Source organism: Schistocerca americana, chromosome X (genome assembly GCF_021461395.2).
Source record: "Schistocerca americana isolate TAMUIC-IGC-003095 chromosome X, iqSchAmer2.1, whole genome shotgun sequence".
NCBI lineage: Eukaryota > Metazoa > Arthropoda > Insecta > Orthoptera > Acrididae > Schistocerca > Schistocerca americana.
The window spans coordinates 753,903,044-753,921,660 of record NC_060130.1 but is presented as its reverse complement, the minus strand read 5'-3'; the positions used below and the strand labels follow the sequence as shown (position 1 = coordinate 753,921,660).

The 18,617-nt window shown below is 37.4% G+C and overlaps 1 protein-coding gene across 1 annotated transcript in view; it reads left to right on the top strand.

Moving 5' to 3' along the window:
- Positions 1-17,273, top strand: part of LOC124556513 (oxysterol-binding protein-related protein 8) — a 218,285-nt gene extending 201,012 nt beyond the window's left edge. Inside the window, exons 17-19 of the mRNA XM_047130467.1 lie at positions 3,554-3,715; positions 4,819-4,994; positions 16,477-17,273. Coding sequence (XP_046986423.1) covers positions 3,554-3,715; positions 4,819-4,994; positions 16,477-16,699 — 561 coding nt within the window. The 3' untranslated portion in view covers positions 16,700-17,273. The remainder of the gene's footprint in view (positions 1-3,553; positions 3,716-4,818; positions 4,995-16,476) is intronic.
- Positions 17,274-18,617: the final 1,344 nt, after the last annotated feature.

Sequence of the window (18,617 nt, the reverse complement as noted above, 5' to 3'; positions counted from 1 at the left end):
TATCCATTTCGTATACTGTTTCCAAATTTCCTGTTGTTCTTCCAAACTTGAAAATTCTAGTTCAACTTGAAATGACTCAAAATACTGATTTTCTTTACTTTTTCTGGGTGAGAAGAATCTATGAAGATATGCTGAAAAGTAATGCCTCCAAATTTCTTATGTGTAAACTCTCAAAGATTTTGAAAGAAAACATATATTATTAACATTCTATGTCTTTATTCTCATGCCTACATATTTATTTCTCAATGTAGTACCCTGACAACAAACAAATTTCTCCCAACGAGAGACCAGTTTATTGGTACTATCGCTGTAGAATGTTTGACATTGTTGATGCAGCCAAAACCTCACCTCTGCTTGCACCACTTTATCACTGCAAAGTGAAGTCCACGAAGGTGTTCTTTACATTTTGGAAACAGATGAAAATCAGATGGGGCCAAGTTGGGACTGTATGGAGAATGACTGATGACAGTGAACCTAAGGCATGGGATTGTTGTTTGGTTGCAGTGCTGGTGTGTGACATGCTGAAGGAGAGAGTGCTCAATATGTGTAAAAACTCTTCAAATTCATGCTTCAGTTTTCTGCAGTTAGAAACTAAATTACAGCATGCTGTTTCTCACATGCTGACGTAGCTAAGTTACACGCTGCCAAGTTGCATGCTACAATTCGGAGCCCTGTACTGGCAGAGGGTTGCAACTTGCATCAGTGAAGCAAGAAAGTTGACTAAGTAAGATGCATGACATGTAATACCTCGATCAATATTGAGAGAAGGGGGGTGGGGGGGAGTTGTTACTTTTCGGAACACCGTTGTACCCTTGTATGTAAATTTTCATCATTCTCAACTTTTTTTTACTCATGTGTATTTTGTGGTAAAGGCAATTCTATCAGTTTAAAAGGTTTGTAATATTTATGTAACACATCTGATCTGAATATGCAATGTAGCTTCCACATCAGAATGTCAAGGTAGCTGTGTAGAGCCATAGTGGCAATAATGTGGATAGAAAGAAATTCTCCTAGGACAATTGCATGACGTAATTTCTGTGATATTATGTAAAATATAACTTCCATGTCTGTGAACACTCATAACCTTCATTTCTGAAGACTGGGATGCAATCCATTTTAACAGTACCAGTCCATAGAGAGACCCTTTCTGTACAACTTGCAGTTTTCATCTTTACACACCATCAAGGTTGGTATCATGTACCACTTGGTGATAGCTTATAATTAGAAAGAAGCCACAAACATTGTAGTGTGTTCCTAAACAAAACTTTGATAATACAACTTCCAACTGGTGTGTTTCAGTTCAGTTTACTTCTGTGAACATGTAGCAATGTGAGAGAGGTTTTGTGGATCTAAGCATGATAGACAAAAAAATCTACAAATAAAATTCATCCTGTATACATGTGCCACACAAATTGTGTTCAGTTTGCCTATTGCAATAGATCCTCGTGCCACTTTAAAGAAATTCTTAAGTGAACTGTGACATTTTTTATGGTTTAGTGTCTTAAAATCAAACAGAAATTTCCTATATTTGCTGGGTTTCAGTGTACATCCACTTAACCAGTGCACTGTAGATACCCTGAAAATAGTCATCTTGGAGCAAAGCAACAAAATGCTTAGTAACTGATGTTTCATACCCAACCATATTTAAATTTTCTGCATTTCCTAATTCAGAGCAAGAAAATGTTGAAATGATATCATCAACATGGCACTGTCTACTGTTTTCTCTAATCCTTGTCAGTTGAGTACAGTACTCAGTGTCTCTTATTACTGACATGTTTAAAACCCACTGAAGTAAAAACTAGTGTGTTGTTTCCTGCACTTCAGATAAGGGTGTTCCATTGCTGCTCCACGAGGTAATGGCATTGGGGTACACACATCAGCTATCTCGCGGGCATGTGCAGCTAGTATAGGCTACCTGCCAAATAGCTCTGTTGCATGCATTCCTCACGCAGGCACAAGGACAGGGTGTTACGGTCGCACACACTACAGCCTGACTGTCCATGCTGTCCACTGTAGCCTTGCGCACCTGGCTGCCTGTGAGCGAGGACTTGAATGGGAACATATGGAATGTGAAGATATGTTCAGAAGCCCCTCAAATTCCAAAAGTGCTTAGCAGATTTTCATATACTTTTGAGGTAAAGAAACATGTAATATCCAGACTGAATCTTTCACTTTGCAGTGTGTCCAGATCTATAACGTCCGTGACACTTCTGTTATGAGACAACATCAGAGGAGAAATAACTTTCTGCTATAGGTAGTGCACTGAAAATAAAGATAAATATGTCAGTTAATTTGTCAGTTCCTGAGGAATTTCATCAATACACTGGGTCATGGTCTAGCATGTAGTTGTCTTGCTATGGATAATTCAATCGTACTACGAGAGAGTGACGAGTAGTGAAGGGCAGCTTTTTTTGCTGACACAAAAAAGCTTTTTTCAACCATTTTGACTGAGTTAAACCCTTTTTTTCTTATATTAATAGAATATTCCCTTTTGTCACAGAGCTCTGTTCAAATTAGCGCACAAATCAGCACACAGCATTTCATGTATGTTGGTCCTCATTTACCTCATACTGAGAGACAGTGTTTTGGTTTCCAACAATATAATGTCTTAAATACCATGACATATGTATTTTCTAAATTGCTGGGAGGAGTTTTCAAATATTTTTTATGTTGTTAAAATTTCTTTGCAATCAGCCAGGGACGATGGTCGTGGATCAGTGATGGAAGTGAAATTAATTCAGTATAACTGCATGAACTGGGTCAATAGGGCAAAGCCAGCTTAAACATTAAGTTCTTTTTGTCTGAGCTAAGAAAACTGCAGACTACAACAGTAGAAAATGAAAGTGATAAAAGAAGTAAAATCAGTTCCTACTCTACTAATGTGGCCGCTCCTCATTTTTGACACTCCATAACTCAGTAATTGTGAACTGGCTCTCAATTCTTATCTAACTTATTGTCTGAAGTTAATGAAATTTCTTCCTATGCTTGTTGTGCTTATGCTAGTGTTGTGTTTCTACATCTTTCATGTCTCCAGTTTAGACTTGAGCTGTTGTCAGATAAATGCTGTTTGTGCTTTATCAGTTTTACGTCACTATTACTACCATCCTAGCTTCTGCAACGGAAAGCACAGTACTTGTTTCTGTGATGATTCCTATTTTAATTTTCCCCAATTTGTGTTTTTATCCTACCTCTTAAAGCATGTTTCCTATGTGTGATCGTGATAATATCTTTTATGCTTCTACTTATCTTTGGTGGGTGCTTCTATCCTTCCATTTAGTTGTTGGTTTCTGTAGGAGAAATATCATGGTGCAATGTATAAAGTGTTGTTGCTGAGTTCTTTTGTTCAAAGATTTTGTGATATCCTTTATATATAGATCTCCATTTGTAGTGAAAGATTGCAAGATTCTGCATCTGGGGTACTTACTTTTTGTTGAATAATTTATTATTGTTCAGGTTTTTATAAATGCCAGTTATTTCAAATTTCTGCCAAAATGTTAGCTCTTTTTTTTTTTTTTTTTTTTTTTTTTTTTTTTTTTTTTTTTTTTTTTTTCAGGATATTATATCTGGCCAGTGGGTTTACAAACATGCTGATCTACGGCCATGGGATCCTCGCAATGATGTATTGCAATATGAATACAGCTATGTAATTCAGACAAAAACAAGACACAGGACACCAATGATCCGTACTGCCAGCATTGTCAGTGTTGATCCTCAGGTAATATCAGCACCCACTTAGTTATGTACATACGAATACAATTTGATAAACAATATTATTCAATTTATATGAAATACACAATAATGACCCTAAGACAAAAGTACATAATTGTATGTATTAATAATATAGTAGTCAGTGATGATAAGAAACAAGAAAGTTTTTCTTTGCTTGGTCAGCTTGACCTGCCCTGATCACCCAACTGTTTCTCTTGGCTCTGCAAAATTAAACTCCTGCAAACATTGTTTTGTCTTTGTACACCTTATCAAAAAAACATGAACATATTGAAATAAATTACCTTTAGTTCATTACTTCATTATCTTAGTAAAGTGAAGGTGCTTTTTTCCCCCAAACAAGAAATTATTTAGAAATTTTGGAACAGGTCCAGGAAGTACTAAGCTTATCATTGAGACAGTTCCAGAGGGGTGTACAAGTGTGTGAGGGAGATTAGCTGGACGTGCTTTGTGGGTTGATGGGTTCAGCAGGCTGAAATCAGTGGTATGCCATTTATGAAAGAATCTGTGTCAGTCAGATAGATGGCTGAGTGTGTTGAACTGGGTAATGTACAATGGGGAAAGACAACTTAATGCAGACAGTTCATTATACTTCACATTCTTATTGGTAAAGTGTCTTGCTGCAACTTGTACAGTGGTTGCATCATAAGAGGCAACCAAAACCTTCAAATTATAAGAAATTTTTGGTAGCGCCTCGTGTCACTGATCACATTCTCATATTACAGTCTGTTCTGTTCCTAGGTGATAAGTGATATAAAGGAAAAATTAATGCTTGTACTAATCACTCTCATTTTAGATTTATCACACTTGTGATAAAAGCTTATAATGCAGGAAGGTGAAATATCTTATTAGGTGTTTTGAAAATTAGGTCAGCTACTTTCTGTATGAGAGAAACACTCCCCATTTCAGTCTTAGGCTCATAAGACAATTCAGCATCTGCTTTGTGAGTTAATATGTACTAGATTTGTGGGCTACAGATATAGCTGTACATTTTTTTAAAAACTAAAACCTCTTTTTTCTCTTTTTCTTTCAGATAAACAGTTAGTTGTGATTGATTTTATAAAGTGTTAATGCATGTGTTTTTACTTCCAGAATACACTTCGTCAAACAGAATCACGCTCATCTGTAACAGTAATAAAGTCATCGAAACACCAGCTTTCTACGCAAGTGAGTCCAGTTGACAGGAACAGTGGAAGCTCATCCCCAGAATTCCACAGTGATTCCAGCCACACTGAAAGGCATAAAAGTAGTTCTTGTGGGTCTGCAAGGTATGTTTTTTTTACTATGCTTGACATACGAACATTTTGTGTTTGTATGAGGGGGCGAAGACGTGTGCGTGTGTGACTGGATGAGTGAAAATGCTTCAATTCTTCATTGAACTGATGTGACAATGGTGGAGGCCTCGTATTATTATTATCATCATCATCTTCTTCTTCTTCTTCTTTCCTTTCTCAGACCTTAGGTCTGGTTAAAAATGGAAAGTGATGCGGACCTTGATCAAGCGTGACATCCTTTTAACTGTACGGTATATGTTACATTGCATTTAGGAACTTTTGGGTAATTGAACATGTATCAATAATTACAGATTTCTGTAGTTGTATATATAAGTTTGGATGTAGCTGTATTGCATTGATGTGCTGGTGGATATTGTGTGGTATGACTCCTGTAGTTGATAGTATAATTGGTATAATGTCAACTTTTCCTGACGCCACATGTCCTTGACTTCCTCAGCCAGTTGGATGTATTTTTCAATTTTTTCTACTGTTTTCTTCTGTATATTTCTTGTATTGGGTATGGATATTTCGATTAGTTGTGTTGATTTCTTCTTTTTATTGTTGAGTATGATGTCAGGTTTGTTGTGTGGTGTTGTTTTATCTGTTATAATGGTTCTGTTCCAGTATAATTTGTATTCATCATTCTCCAGCACATTTTGTGGTGCATACTTGTATGTGGGAACATGTTGTTTTATTAGTTTATGTTGTATGGCAAGTTGTTGACGTATTATTTTTGCTACATTGTCATGTCTTCTGGGGTATTCTGTATTTGCTAGTATTGTACATCCGCTTGTTATGTGATCTACTGTTTCCATTTGTTGTTTGCAAAGTCTGCATTTATCTGTTGTGGTATTGGGATCTTTAATAATATGCTTGCTGTAATATCTGGTGTTTATTGTTTGATCCTGTATTGCAATCATGAATCCTTCCGTCTCACTGTGTATATTGCCTTTTGTTAGCCATGTGTTGGATGCGTCTTGATCGATGTGTGGCTGTGTTAGATGATACGGGTGCTTGCCATGTAGTGTTTTCTTTTTCCAATTTACTTTCTTCGTATCTGTTGATGTTGTGTGATCTAAAGGGTTGTAAAAGTGGTTATGAAATTGCAGAGGTGTAGCTGATGTATTTATATGAGTGAGTGATTGCTTTGTGTATTTTGCTATTTTCTGCTCGTTCTAGAAAGAATTTTCTTAAATTGTCTACCTGTCCATAATGTTGGTTTTTTTTATGTCGATAAATCCCCTTCCTCCTTCCTTTCTACTTAATGTGAATCTTTCTGTTGCTGAATGTATGTGATGTATTCTATACTTGTGGCATTGTGATCGTGTAAGTGTATTGAGTGCTTCTAGGTTTGTGTTACTATTCCAAATGAGTAGGTCAATATTGGTAAGCATAAGTATTTATAGCTTTTGTCTTGTTTCTTGCTGTCAATTCTGTTTTCAGTATTTTTGTTAGTCTTTGTCTATATTTTTCTTTTAGTTCTTCTTTAATATTTGTATTATCTATTCCTATTTTTTGTCTGTATCCTAGATATTTATAGGCATATGTTTTTTCCATCGCTTCTATGCAGTCGCTGTGGTTATCCAATATGTAATCTTCCTGTTAGTGTGTTTTCCCTTGACTATGCTATTTTTCTTACATTTGTCTGTTCCAAAAGCCATATTTATATCATTGCTGAATATTTCTGTTATCTTTAGTAATTGGTTGAGTTCTTGATTTGTTGCTGCCACTAGTTTTAGATCATCCATGTATAGCAAATGTGTGATTTTGTGTTGGTATGTTCCGGTAATATTGTATCCATAATTTGTATTGTTTAGCATGTTGGATAGTGGGTTAAGAGCAAGGCAGAACCAGAAAGGACTTAATGAGTCCCCTTGGTATATTCCACGCTTAATCTGTATTGGCTGTGATGTGATATTATTTGAATTTGTTTGGATATTAAGTGTGGTTTTCCAATTTTTCATTACTATGTTTAGGAACTGTATCAATTTAGGATCTACTTTGCATATTTCCAATATTTGTAGTAACCATGAATGGGGTACACTATCAAAAGCTTTTTGGTAATCAATGTATGCGTAGTGTAGCGACCTTTGTTTAGTTTTAGCTTGATATGTCACTTCTGCATCTATTATCAGTTGCTCTTTACATCCTCGTGCTCCTTTGCAACAGCCTTTTTGTTCTTCATTTATAATTTTGTTCTGTGTTGTATGTGTCATTAATTTCTGTGTAATGACTGAAGTTAATATTTTGTATATTGTTGGTAGGCATGTTATGGGGCAATATTTAGCTGGGTTTGCTTTGCCTGCTTGATCTTTAGGTTTCAGATTGGTTATTCCATGTGTAAGTGTATCAGGGAATGTGTATGGGTCTGCAATGTAACTGTTAAATAATTTAGTTAGGTGTGAATGTGTTGAGGTGAACTTCTTTAGCCAGAAATTTGCTATTTTATCTTTTCCAGGGGCTTTCCAATTGTGCGTAGAATTAATTGCTCGGGTGACTTCATGTTGCAAAATTATCACTTCGGGCATTTGTGATATCATCTTGTATGTGTCTGTTTCTGCTTGTATCCACCGTTCATGCCTGTTATGTTGTACCAGGTTCGACCATATGTTGCCCCAGAACTGTTCCATGTCTTGTTATGTTTGGTGGGTTGTCTATTTTAATGTGTGTGTTATCTATTGTCTGATAAAATTTCTTTTGGTTTGTGTTGAATGTTTGGTTTTGTTTTCTTCTATTTTCACTTTTTTTGTATCTTCTAAGTCGTTTGGCCAATGCTTGTAATTTCTGCTTCTTTTCATCTAATTGCTCTATCGCTTCTTGTTGTGAGATTTTACCTAACCTTTTTCATTTTTTGTCTGATATTTCGTATCTTATAAATTGTGTTAGCTGTCCAATGTCTTTTCTCAGTTTTTCTATTCTGATCTGTAGCCTGTGTTGCCATGCTGGTTTTGTGGGTTTCTTCTGTGTGTTGGTTGGTTCTGATCTCTGCCTGGTGTGTATATTTAGTGTAGTGAGTGCTCTTATATAAACCAGGAGTTGTAACTCTTCCATAGTTGTATTTTCATTTATTTTGTTGTGTATGATTGTGTTGATAGTTGTTATTGTTGTTTCGACTTGTGGGTTATTTTGTGGTCTATGCAAGAATGGTCTAATGTCTGTATTTCTGTCTTTGTATTCTATATATGTCAGCTGAAATTTTTCTTCTATATCTAACATGTGTGTCACTTCTTGTTCTATTTGTGCTTGTTCTGGTGGCTGTCTTAAGATTTTGTTTTCTTCTGATTGTTTAATTGATGCATGTTGTTCTTTGTTTGTTTGCTTTGGGATGTTTGAGTCCATTACTGTATTTTCTTCTTCTTCTTCTGATTGAACATTATTTGTTCCAGTATTTGTTGTACTTGTTGTTTGATGTTTTCTAATTCTGACTGGGGTATCCTGTTATTTTTGATTATTACACGGATCTGATCAGCTAGTCATTGTTCTGTTAAAAATTTTAATTCTGGGTATCTGGTAATAAATTTTGTGTATACTTGTGATCTGTATCCAGTTGTGTTGGTTCCTAAGTTTGTTGCTTGGTAATAACAGAACATGAGTTGTCGGTTAACTTCATCTGACCATCTCATCCTCTGTCTTTGTTTTCCTTCTAGAGTGGTTGCAGGAAGCATATCCTGCAAAACACCTCTATTTGGATTTAAATCATTTTCCGTGTGGCTAGCAGTGTCGTTACCATTGTGGACAGGCATAGGGTTCAAGCGTCGTCCCCGACCATGACAGCGCTTGTCCGAGGCTTCATTAGTTCTGTCCTGAACCAACTAATCACACTAAAAGGGGGGTTGGCCCTATTAGTGGTTTGTTCTTTTCGTCGCCTTTTACGACTGGCAGAACATACCGAAGGCCTATTCTTCTCCCGGGCCTCCATGGGGTTTATTATTATTATTATTATTATTATTATTATTATTCTTTCCTTTCTCAGACGTTATGTCTGGTCAAAAATGGAAAGTGACGTGGACCTTGATCAAGCATGACTTCCTTTTAACTGTACGGTATATGTTATATTGCATTTAGGAACTTTCGGGTAATTGAACATGTATCAATAATTACGGATTTCTGTAGTTGTATATATAAGTTTGGATGTAGCTGTATTGCATTGATGTACTGGTGGATATTGTGTGGTATGACTCCTGTAGTTGATAGTATAATTGGTATAATGTCAACTTTATCCTGGTGCCACATGTCCTTGACTTCCTCAGCCTGTTGGATGTATTTTTCAATTTTTTCTCCTGTTTTCTTTTGTATATTTGTTGTATTGGATATGGATATTTCGATTAGTTCTGTTAATTTCTTCTTTTTATTGTTGAGTATGATGTCAGGTTTGTTATGTGGCGTTGTTTTATCTGTTATAATGGTTCTGTTCCAGTATAATTTGTATTAATCATTCTCCAGTACATTTTGTGGTGCATACTTGTATGTGGGAACGTGTTGTTTTATAAGTTTATGTTGTAAGGCCAGCTGTTGATGTATTATTTTTGCTACGTTGTCATGTCTTCTGGGGTATTCTGTACTTGCTAGTATTGTACATCCGCTTGTGATGTGATCTACTGTTTCTATTTGTTGTTTGCAAAGTCTGCATTTATCTGTTGTGGTATTGGGATCTTTAATAATATGCTTGCTGTAATATCTGGTGTTTATTGTTTGATCCTGTATTGCAATCATGAATCCTTCCGTCTCACTGTGTATATTGCCTTTTGTTAGCCATGTGCTGGATGCGTCTTGATTGATGTGTGGCTGTGTTAGATGATACGGGTGCTTGCCATGTAGTGTTTCCTTTTTCCAGTTTACTGTCTTCGTATCTGTTGATGTTATGTGATCTAGAGGGTTGTAGGAGTGGTTATGAAATTGCAGTGGTGTAGCCTATGTATTTATATGAGTGATTGCTTTGTGTATTTTGCTAGTTTCTGCTCGTTCTAGAAAGAATTTTCTTAAATTGTCTACCTGTCCATAATGTAGGTTTTATTATTGCGCTAGTTTAGCTTAAGTTTGCCCAGAGATTTCACTAACAAATGAAATTATGAAATTGTGTTTATGATTAACTTTGTGCCACTGACTCCTCAGACCTGTCTTTACAAAATGCAAATAATGTGAGGACTATGAAGTTATCTAATGGTGTCATGAGAGTTTCTTATAGAATGTATTTGATCTGGAGCACCACATGAAAACTGCTACATTATTTGCTATATAACTGTGCAACTATCGTAATACGCCTCAAAAGACAAATACATTAAAATTTTGTTTAAAGTTCATTCATTTTGATTTTACAGTCATTGTATTTACCCTGCAGGTCTTAAAAAATACTAATGTTAATTTGAGAAGGAAAATGTAACATACTGTTTCCCAAGAAGTCTGAACTTCATCCGTAGTGATCTGTTAAACACAATTGAGACTGATATCAGACGCCTCGGATAGGAGAAACTAGATTGCCGATTTTACCACAAATTTTCAAAAATTGTAGTTTCGTAGTATGGTATGTTTTGTAACATTCAGGCGCACAAGTAGTACATCACAATTTGGACACCACAATGCCATTTCTTCACTCCTACTTTTTTCTTTTTTGACTCCTCTTGGCATCAGCACACACTTCGCAGACATGTCGAGTGTGATTTTATTTTAGTATCTTTCTGGTTTTTCAAAAATAAATCTGCTGATGCCAGTACCTGCAGGGGAAATCATTTCTTGGTGTTGCTTGTATGTTGTTATGCAACACAAAAACTCTAACTCCACAAGAGACATGATATAGTTACATTGTTCCTCTTATCAATGTTTTGTCTCCTATTATGAAACACAAATGCATTAGTGATGGTCACCACAAGAATTGGGAGAACCATCAAGAGCCATAATACTTCGCCGTTGTGCCTCCTTTCCCGGTATCTACCCAGTCAAAGTATTACAAACAACAAACAGTTGTGTACCATACTTGTGACTTGCACACCCAAAATAAGTGTGTCCTCAATAACAATGTTACCTTAATCAGCTGTTAATTACCCATAGAGAACAAGTGGAGCAAAAAACACAGAATTCAAGTGATGAAAAAGAGTGGATTTTTAAAAGTGGGTCTCAGTTAGACTAATTATGAGGAATACAGGGCTATTACAAATGATTGATGCGATTTCATAAATTCACTGTAGCTGCATTCATTGACATATGATCACGACACACTACAGATACGTAGAAAAACTCATAAAGTTTTGTTCGGCTGAAGCCGCACTTCCGGTTTCTGCCGCCAGAGCGCTCGAGAGCGCAATGAGACAAAATGGCGACAGGAGCCGAGAAAGCGTATGTCGTGCTTGAAATGCACTCACATCAGTCAGTCATAACAGTGCAGCACCACTTCAGGACGAAGTTCAACAAAGATCCACCAACTGCTAACTCTATTCGGCAATGGTATGCGCAGTTTAAAGCTTCTGGATTCCTCTGTAAGGGGAAATCAACGGGTCGGCCTGCAGTGAGCGAACAAATGGTTGAACGCGTGCGGGCGAGTTTCACGCGTAGCCCGCGGAAGTCGACGAATAAAGCAAGCAGGGAGCTAAACGTACCACAGCCGACGGTTTGGAAAATCTTACGGAAAAGGCTAAAGCAGAAGCCTTACCGTTTACAATTGCTACAAGCCCTGACACCCGATGACAAAGTCAAACGCTTTGAATTTTTGGCGCGGTTGCAACAGCTCATGGAAGAAGATGCGTTCAGTGCGAAACTTGTTTTCAGTGATGAAGCAACATTTTTTTCTTAATGGTGAAGTGAGCAGACACAATGTGCAAATCTGGGTGGTAGAGAATCCTCACGCATTCGTGCAGCAAATTCGTAATTCACCAAAAGTTAACGTGTTTTGTGCAATCTCACGATTTAAAGTTTACGGCCCCTTTTTCTTCTGCAAAAAAAAACGTTACAGGACACGTGTATCTGGACATGCTGGAAAATTGGCTCATACCACAACTGGAGACCGACAGCGCTGACTTCATCTTTCAACAGGATGGTGCTCAACCGCACTTCCATCATGATGTTCAGCATTTCTTAAACAGGAGATTGGAAAACCGATGGATCGGTCGTGGTGGAGATCATGATCAGCAATTCAGGTCATGGCCTCCACGCTCTCCCGACTTAACCCCATGCGATTTCTTTCTGTGGGGTTATGTGAAAGATTCAGTATTTAAACCTCCTCTACCAAGAAACGTCCCAGAACTGCGAGCTCGCATCAACGATGCTTTCGAACTCATTGATGGGGACATGCTGCGCCGAGTGTGGGAGGAACTTGATTATCGGCTTGATGTCTGCCGAATCACTAAATGGGCACATATTGAACATTTGTGAATGCCTAAAAAAACTTTTTGAGTTTTTGTATGTGTGTGCAAAGCATTGTGAAAATATCTCAAATAATAAAGTTATTGTAGAGCTGTGAAATCGCTTCAATCATTTGTAATAACCCTGTATATTTGTCAGGCCAGTTATGAGGAATAAGTTTGTCGTCGTCGTCGACATGAAAGGTGGATAAAATTGTTTTGTTTTACAAGGTGAGGTGGTGCAGTCGTAAGACACTAAACTCATGTTCAGGGCTACAGTGGTTCAAGACCCCATCCAACCATCCACATTTAGGTTGCCTGTGGATTCCCAAAATGCCTTGAGGCAAGTGCTGGGCTGGTTCCTTTTTAAAGTGCATAGCCAGTTCCCTTGCCCCATCCAAGATTGTGCTCCATCTCTAATAACTTTACCATCAACATGACATTGAACACTAATATTCCTTCCTTTTACCTTTTTGAATCTATCGCAGCTCATAAAGGCAGCAAGAAATGGATTAGGAAGCATGTACCCATTGGCGAGTAGTAAAGATTTTTGGCTTGTTCACAAGACACAAATGAATTATTACTGTGAAAGTAAATAAATGTATTAAATTTCTATTGCAGTCCACCATTTTGGTTTTCAACTTGTTTCGTCTTCAACTTTTTTAGTCCTGTTGTTGTCAGTTGCATTTTATATTGTGGTATGTTGATAATTATTACTTTCGGACTATTTAATTACAGCTGAATAAAGCAGAATTATTGTGCCATATGCTTCTCACCTTTATTCAGTGTAAGACATCTTCAGTGGCCTAAAATACATATAAATTTTTGTTTATACTATTCAGTTTACATTTGACAAAATCAAGCCTCGAAGGCAAGAAACAGAGGTCTGTGTGTGTGTGTGTGTGTGTGTGTTTTCTACTCTAGAAAAAGACCATTTGGCCAAAAGCTTATATGTATAGCAGCCTTTTTGGTGTGACTGTCATGAGCAGCAATCTATTCTTTTCATAATAAGGTGGCTTACATTTGGAACATTGTGTAAATAGGGTATCAATAGCTTGGGCACTTTTTGTTTTGCTATTATGTAGTAATAATTTTAAACCCTACTTACAGATTTTGTTGATGTTGATTTAGATGTTGTGTTCTTGTTCCTTTGTTACAGCTGTTGTTCCTCTGATAACTGCCATTTGGAATTTTGTTTTCACATGTCACAGCACTAGAATTTGAACACTAATTTTGATGTTATGTTTTAAATGGTGTTGCAAACTGTCAGTGTAATTGCCAACTATTGAATGTGTTTTTGTGGCATCTGTGTATGGTCTGTGTGTGTCAGAAACAGACAGACAGAGAGAGAGAGAGAGAGAGAGAGAGAGAGAGAGAGAGAGAGAGAACATATGTATTTGTTATAATATGACTGCATGTACATATGGAATTTTTTTATCTTATCATTTCTTTTATTAAGTCCAGTAGAGGGTCTGTATTGATTTGTATCTGGCCATTTATCAAATGTATGTTCTCAGCGATGGCTTTCTGGATTTCGTAGTTTTCCTGCATTTGTTTAAGGCATTTGACTTGGGTGTTTATTGTGAGTTTTTTCATTTCTTGTTCCATGTTTCTAGGATGTTGGTTGTGGTGTTTTAAGTGCTCTGAAAATGTGGAATGGTTTGTTTCATACTTCCAATATCTAATGTATTCTTTGTATGATGTTTCAAAATTCCTGAGTGTCATGCTTGTGTATACTGCATCACCACTTTTACATTAAAATTTGTGCATTCCTGCTCTCTGGAATTTGTCCCTCTTGATTGGTGGTTTGCGTAGGAAGCTTGCAGCACGAAGATACATGTTATATAGAATAAAAAGGATTCCACTATGAAAAGGAAATGAGTAAAATCACACAAATAGCTAGGAACAATGGGTATGACACACAGCTTCATAAGCCAACCAACTACCAAGAGGGACAAATTCCAGGGAGCAGGACTATACAAACTTGAATGTCAGTGCTCTGATGCAGTATACATAAGCATGACACACAGGAATTTTAAAATGTGGTACAAAGAACACATTAGGTGTTGAAAGTATGAAACAAACTATTGCACATTTGCAGAGCACAACATAGAACACCACAACCAACATCCTACAAACATGGAACAGGATATGAAAAGAACCTTAATAAACAACCTTAAATAAATGCAGGAAAACTACCACATCCAGAAAGTCATTACTGAGAACGAATATGTGATAAATGACCAGACTGACATCAGTACAGACTATCTACTGAACTTAATAAAAGAAATGATGTGAGAAAAAAATTTGATTTGAACATGCAGTCATATTAAAACAAATACATATTCTCTCTCTCTCTCTCTCTCTCTCTCTCTCTCTCTCTCTCTCTCTCTCTCTCTCTCTCTCTCTCTCTCTCTCTCCCCCCCCCCACCCCTCTCCCCCACCCCTCTCCCCCTATCCCTCTCCCCCTATCCCTCTCCCCCACCCCTCTCCCCCTATCCCTCTCCCCCTATCCCTCTCCCACTCCCCCTATCCCTCTCCCGCCCCCCACTCTCCCGCCCCCCACTCTCCCGCCCCCCACTCTCCCGCCCCCCACTCTCCCGCCCCCCCACTCTCCCGCCCCCCACTCTCCCGCTCCCCCCTCTCCCGCTCCCCCCTCTCCCGCTCTCTCCCCTTCCCCCCTCCCACCACACACACAAACATTCAATAATTGGCAATAACATTCGACAACTGACAACACCATTCAAAACATAACATCAGAATGAGTGTTTAATTCCTAGTGCTGTGACATGTGAAACCAAAATTCCAAATAGCAGTTATCAGAACAACAACAGCAGTAACAAATGAACAAGAATGCAACCTCTAGATCAACATCCACAAAATCTGTAAGTAGAACCTTAAATTATTACTACACCACAGGACATGCAAAAAGTGCCAAAACTGTTTATAACCTACTTATACATACAGAATCCCAAATTTAACTAAATTGAATAAACAAAAATATGTACATTTTCCAGGCCACACAAGATGCCTTTCAAAGAATAAAAGTGAATCACGTATGGCACAAAAACTTTGTTTTATTCAGTTGTGATTTGACGGTTCCATAGTAGTAATTATCAGTGTACCATATTTGTTCCTATTAGTGTAGAAATTGTGTCAAGTTATGCAGTCATGCAGGAAATAACCTGGAAAGTGTGCATGGGAGGGTGCTAGTCAGCTATACACCATTCATGTCTCTCATCTGCTATCTTGCATCTGTTCTTCGAGGATGTTGAAAACATCACAGAGAATCAAATTTCAGCAACTCAGAGCTGCAGCAGTGTATGAACAGCGACCGAGAAATCGCACAAGTACTGCCAAAAGTAGTATGGGACACAATACAGATGCCAATGTACAAAGTGCAGTCGTGAACTACAAATGGTTCAGAATCTGGTAACTAAGTGCTAGCAGATTGCGGACAGTGTTCCGTGCACACCCTGGGAACAGAGAGCACAAAGCACAATGGCAGATATGAACTTATACATGTAACAACAGGAGCCAGGCTCAGGTGCCATCCACATTGTCAACTACTGCCATCAGCTTCCTGCTTGGGCATTGTCCACAATGTTTTAACCATTTATTCTATAGCTGAGACAAAGGGGCAGCTACCATTGTTGTTTAAAATTATAGAACAATGTTTTAGAGCTTTAACATGATATCTAACAGTCGTGTCTCGTCCCCATATTTCACCAGTTCAGGTTTGTGCTCCATCTCTAATAACATGATCATCAACAGGACACGAAACCCCAATATTCCTTCCTTCATTTTTATGTAGTGTCAAGCTGTCATGATATCTTCCATGAAGTACGCCTGGAATCAAAGATATTTTCTTAGGTCACTAATCATTGACATGGTTGGGGAGGGGGATTATTTAATAAAATATATGTAAGTATATTTAAGCCTCACTCATTATTGCTTTATTATTTAATAAAATACTAAGTTAATTACTGATTAACTTAGTGATTGAAGATGTAGATTGATAGTTGAAATTTGATCAATTGTTTACATGTCATATGTAAGTGTGAAACTACTACACTTACAAGCTCTTTACTCTGTCTTTGAATCTGTGTTGTTAACAGAAACTGATTTACTTTCTGTTTATGTAGAGTGAAAGAAAGCCTCGCTGTAATGCAGTCACATCTTCAAGAACAGCACGAAAAGTTATCTCGCATTCAGCATAATCTAGAGCAGTTGGGGAAGCTACAAAGGGAGCAAGAGAAGGAGAGACAACTTAATTTTAACAGGCAGTTATACCGTGCAGCTGTTTTACTTATTGTGATTCAGTCCTTCATAACAATTATTTTCTCTTACATCGTTCAGTGGAAGTAATTTACTATTGGGTGACATATCTGTGTGAGCATATGCTTAACACAGCTGTGTACCTACTGTGACAGCTATAGAAGAAAAAACAATCCTCTGTGATATATTTTGTTTGGTTTCAAAATGGCATCTTTGATCATAATAGTGAACTGTTTTAGTTGCGTTTAAAATTGAGAGAGAGATTGAATGGCACGTATGTTCCATAAAACATTTGTAAACTTCTGTAATACTGTCATTGTAAATTGAGCTGATAATGTAAGTTACATTCTGGTACCTCACATTTTATTTAAAATGTGCTGTGACTGTTGTGCAGCTGTTTCCCAGTGAACTTAGATTGTTCAGATGTTGTAGATATTATTTCGTTTCTGTGTTTGTATGAAAGAGTGGTGAATATTGAGCCTAGTCTGTCTAGGGGCATGGACGATCAGACTTGTGTTCTTTTAAAATTTGGCAGAAAGAAAGTAAACAAGCATCTTGCTTCTGTGTCATTGTCAAGTGAGTGAAACTGAAATGTGATGTGCTTCCAACTCCCCCCCCCCCCCCCTCTCTCTCTCTCTCTCTCTCTCTCTCTCTCTCTCTCTCTCTCTCTCTCTCTCTCGCTCTCTCTCTCTCTCTCTCTCACTTTGTGTGTGTGTGTGTGTGTGTGTGTGTGTGTGTGTGTGTGATTTTTTTTTTTTTTAAGTAAACTATGCTTGGCAGCTATTTTCTCGTGTCATATTCAGTTAGACCTAACTAGTGATTGCTCTAATATTTTACTTTTACAGTCCAGTGATGTCACTGCAGTTATTATTTTGTTGCTGTTTATGTAGCCAGATCTTAGTTTTTCTCGGTCTTATCTTGCTGCAAGAAAGTTGTGAGGAAAAATTGTTGTAAATGCTGCTATGTGCACATACATTATATATGTGTGTAATGATTCAGTGTTTTGAAATACATGAAGTCTTGTGCAAGTAAGGGTGTAGGATGCTTTAAAATTTCTGAGATGTAATTGGTGAATGACAGAAGCACAAGGCATCCTTTATTTCGTATCTGTAATCTTGTACTTCACGTCCTGTAACTTTGCTTATCCTGTCAAATGGGAGTAGTGCTGCTGCCACTTGTCAGTCTGTAATATAAAGTTAAACAAATGCTGGACCTTGTTGTTTTGTGCTTGTTATATATTTGAGATGAAAGTGTTAATGCCTGCTGTATTAATCCAAGAGAAACCACAAAAAACATAGATGTTAATCATGAGGTGTATTTTATCAGTGACTGTACAGTGTATCCTTTGTCTGGAAACAGTTGAGTTAATGCTTAGAAAACTTTTTGCATTAGGTGTAGCAATTAGTATTTCATATATCAAAAGTAGATAGCTAGCAGCAGAAATAGGTTTCACTAACCTTCATTTGAAAAATCCTGGAAGCATAGCGAGTTCACATATCTTTCTTTATTCTACCAGAAACTATGTTGCTTGGGAAGTTTTCTAATCATTATTATTATAATAGAGACTGAAAGGAACAGATGACACCTCTGTTTAAACATTTGTCTTCTACATTTTATGGTAAGTCATTAAGAACTGTACACTGGCCTATCTGAAATTGTACATAAGGTACACACAATGGTTGGTGTGGGTAGACTGTGAATCAATATGCACTGAAACAGTACTTGTTTGATAGTGAGTACAGTAGGACACAAGGAGTCAAGGAGACAAAATTATTGATTGGTATCCAGTGAAATCAGACAATGTGGGGAGAAGCAGCTCATTTATAACAGATGCGAGAATTATACCTTTGTTCATGGGGGGAAAGGAGGCTAGGGTACAACAGGTTGAGAAATATACCTTTGATCATGAAGTTTAGCTGTTAATTTTAAAACTGCCGTGGGGTTTCTCTGAAAAAAGTTGTGGAAGCTGTTCTGACAAGGGTAACAGATTAAAGATTCTAGAATGTTG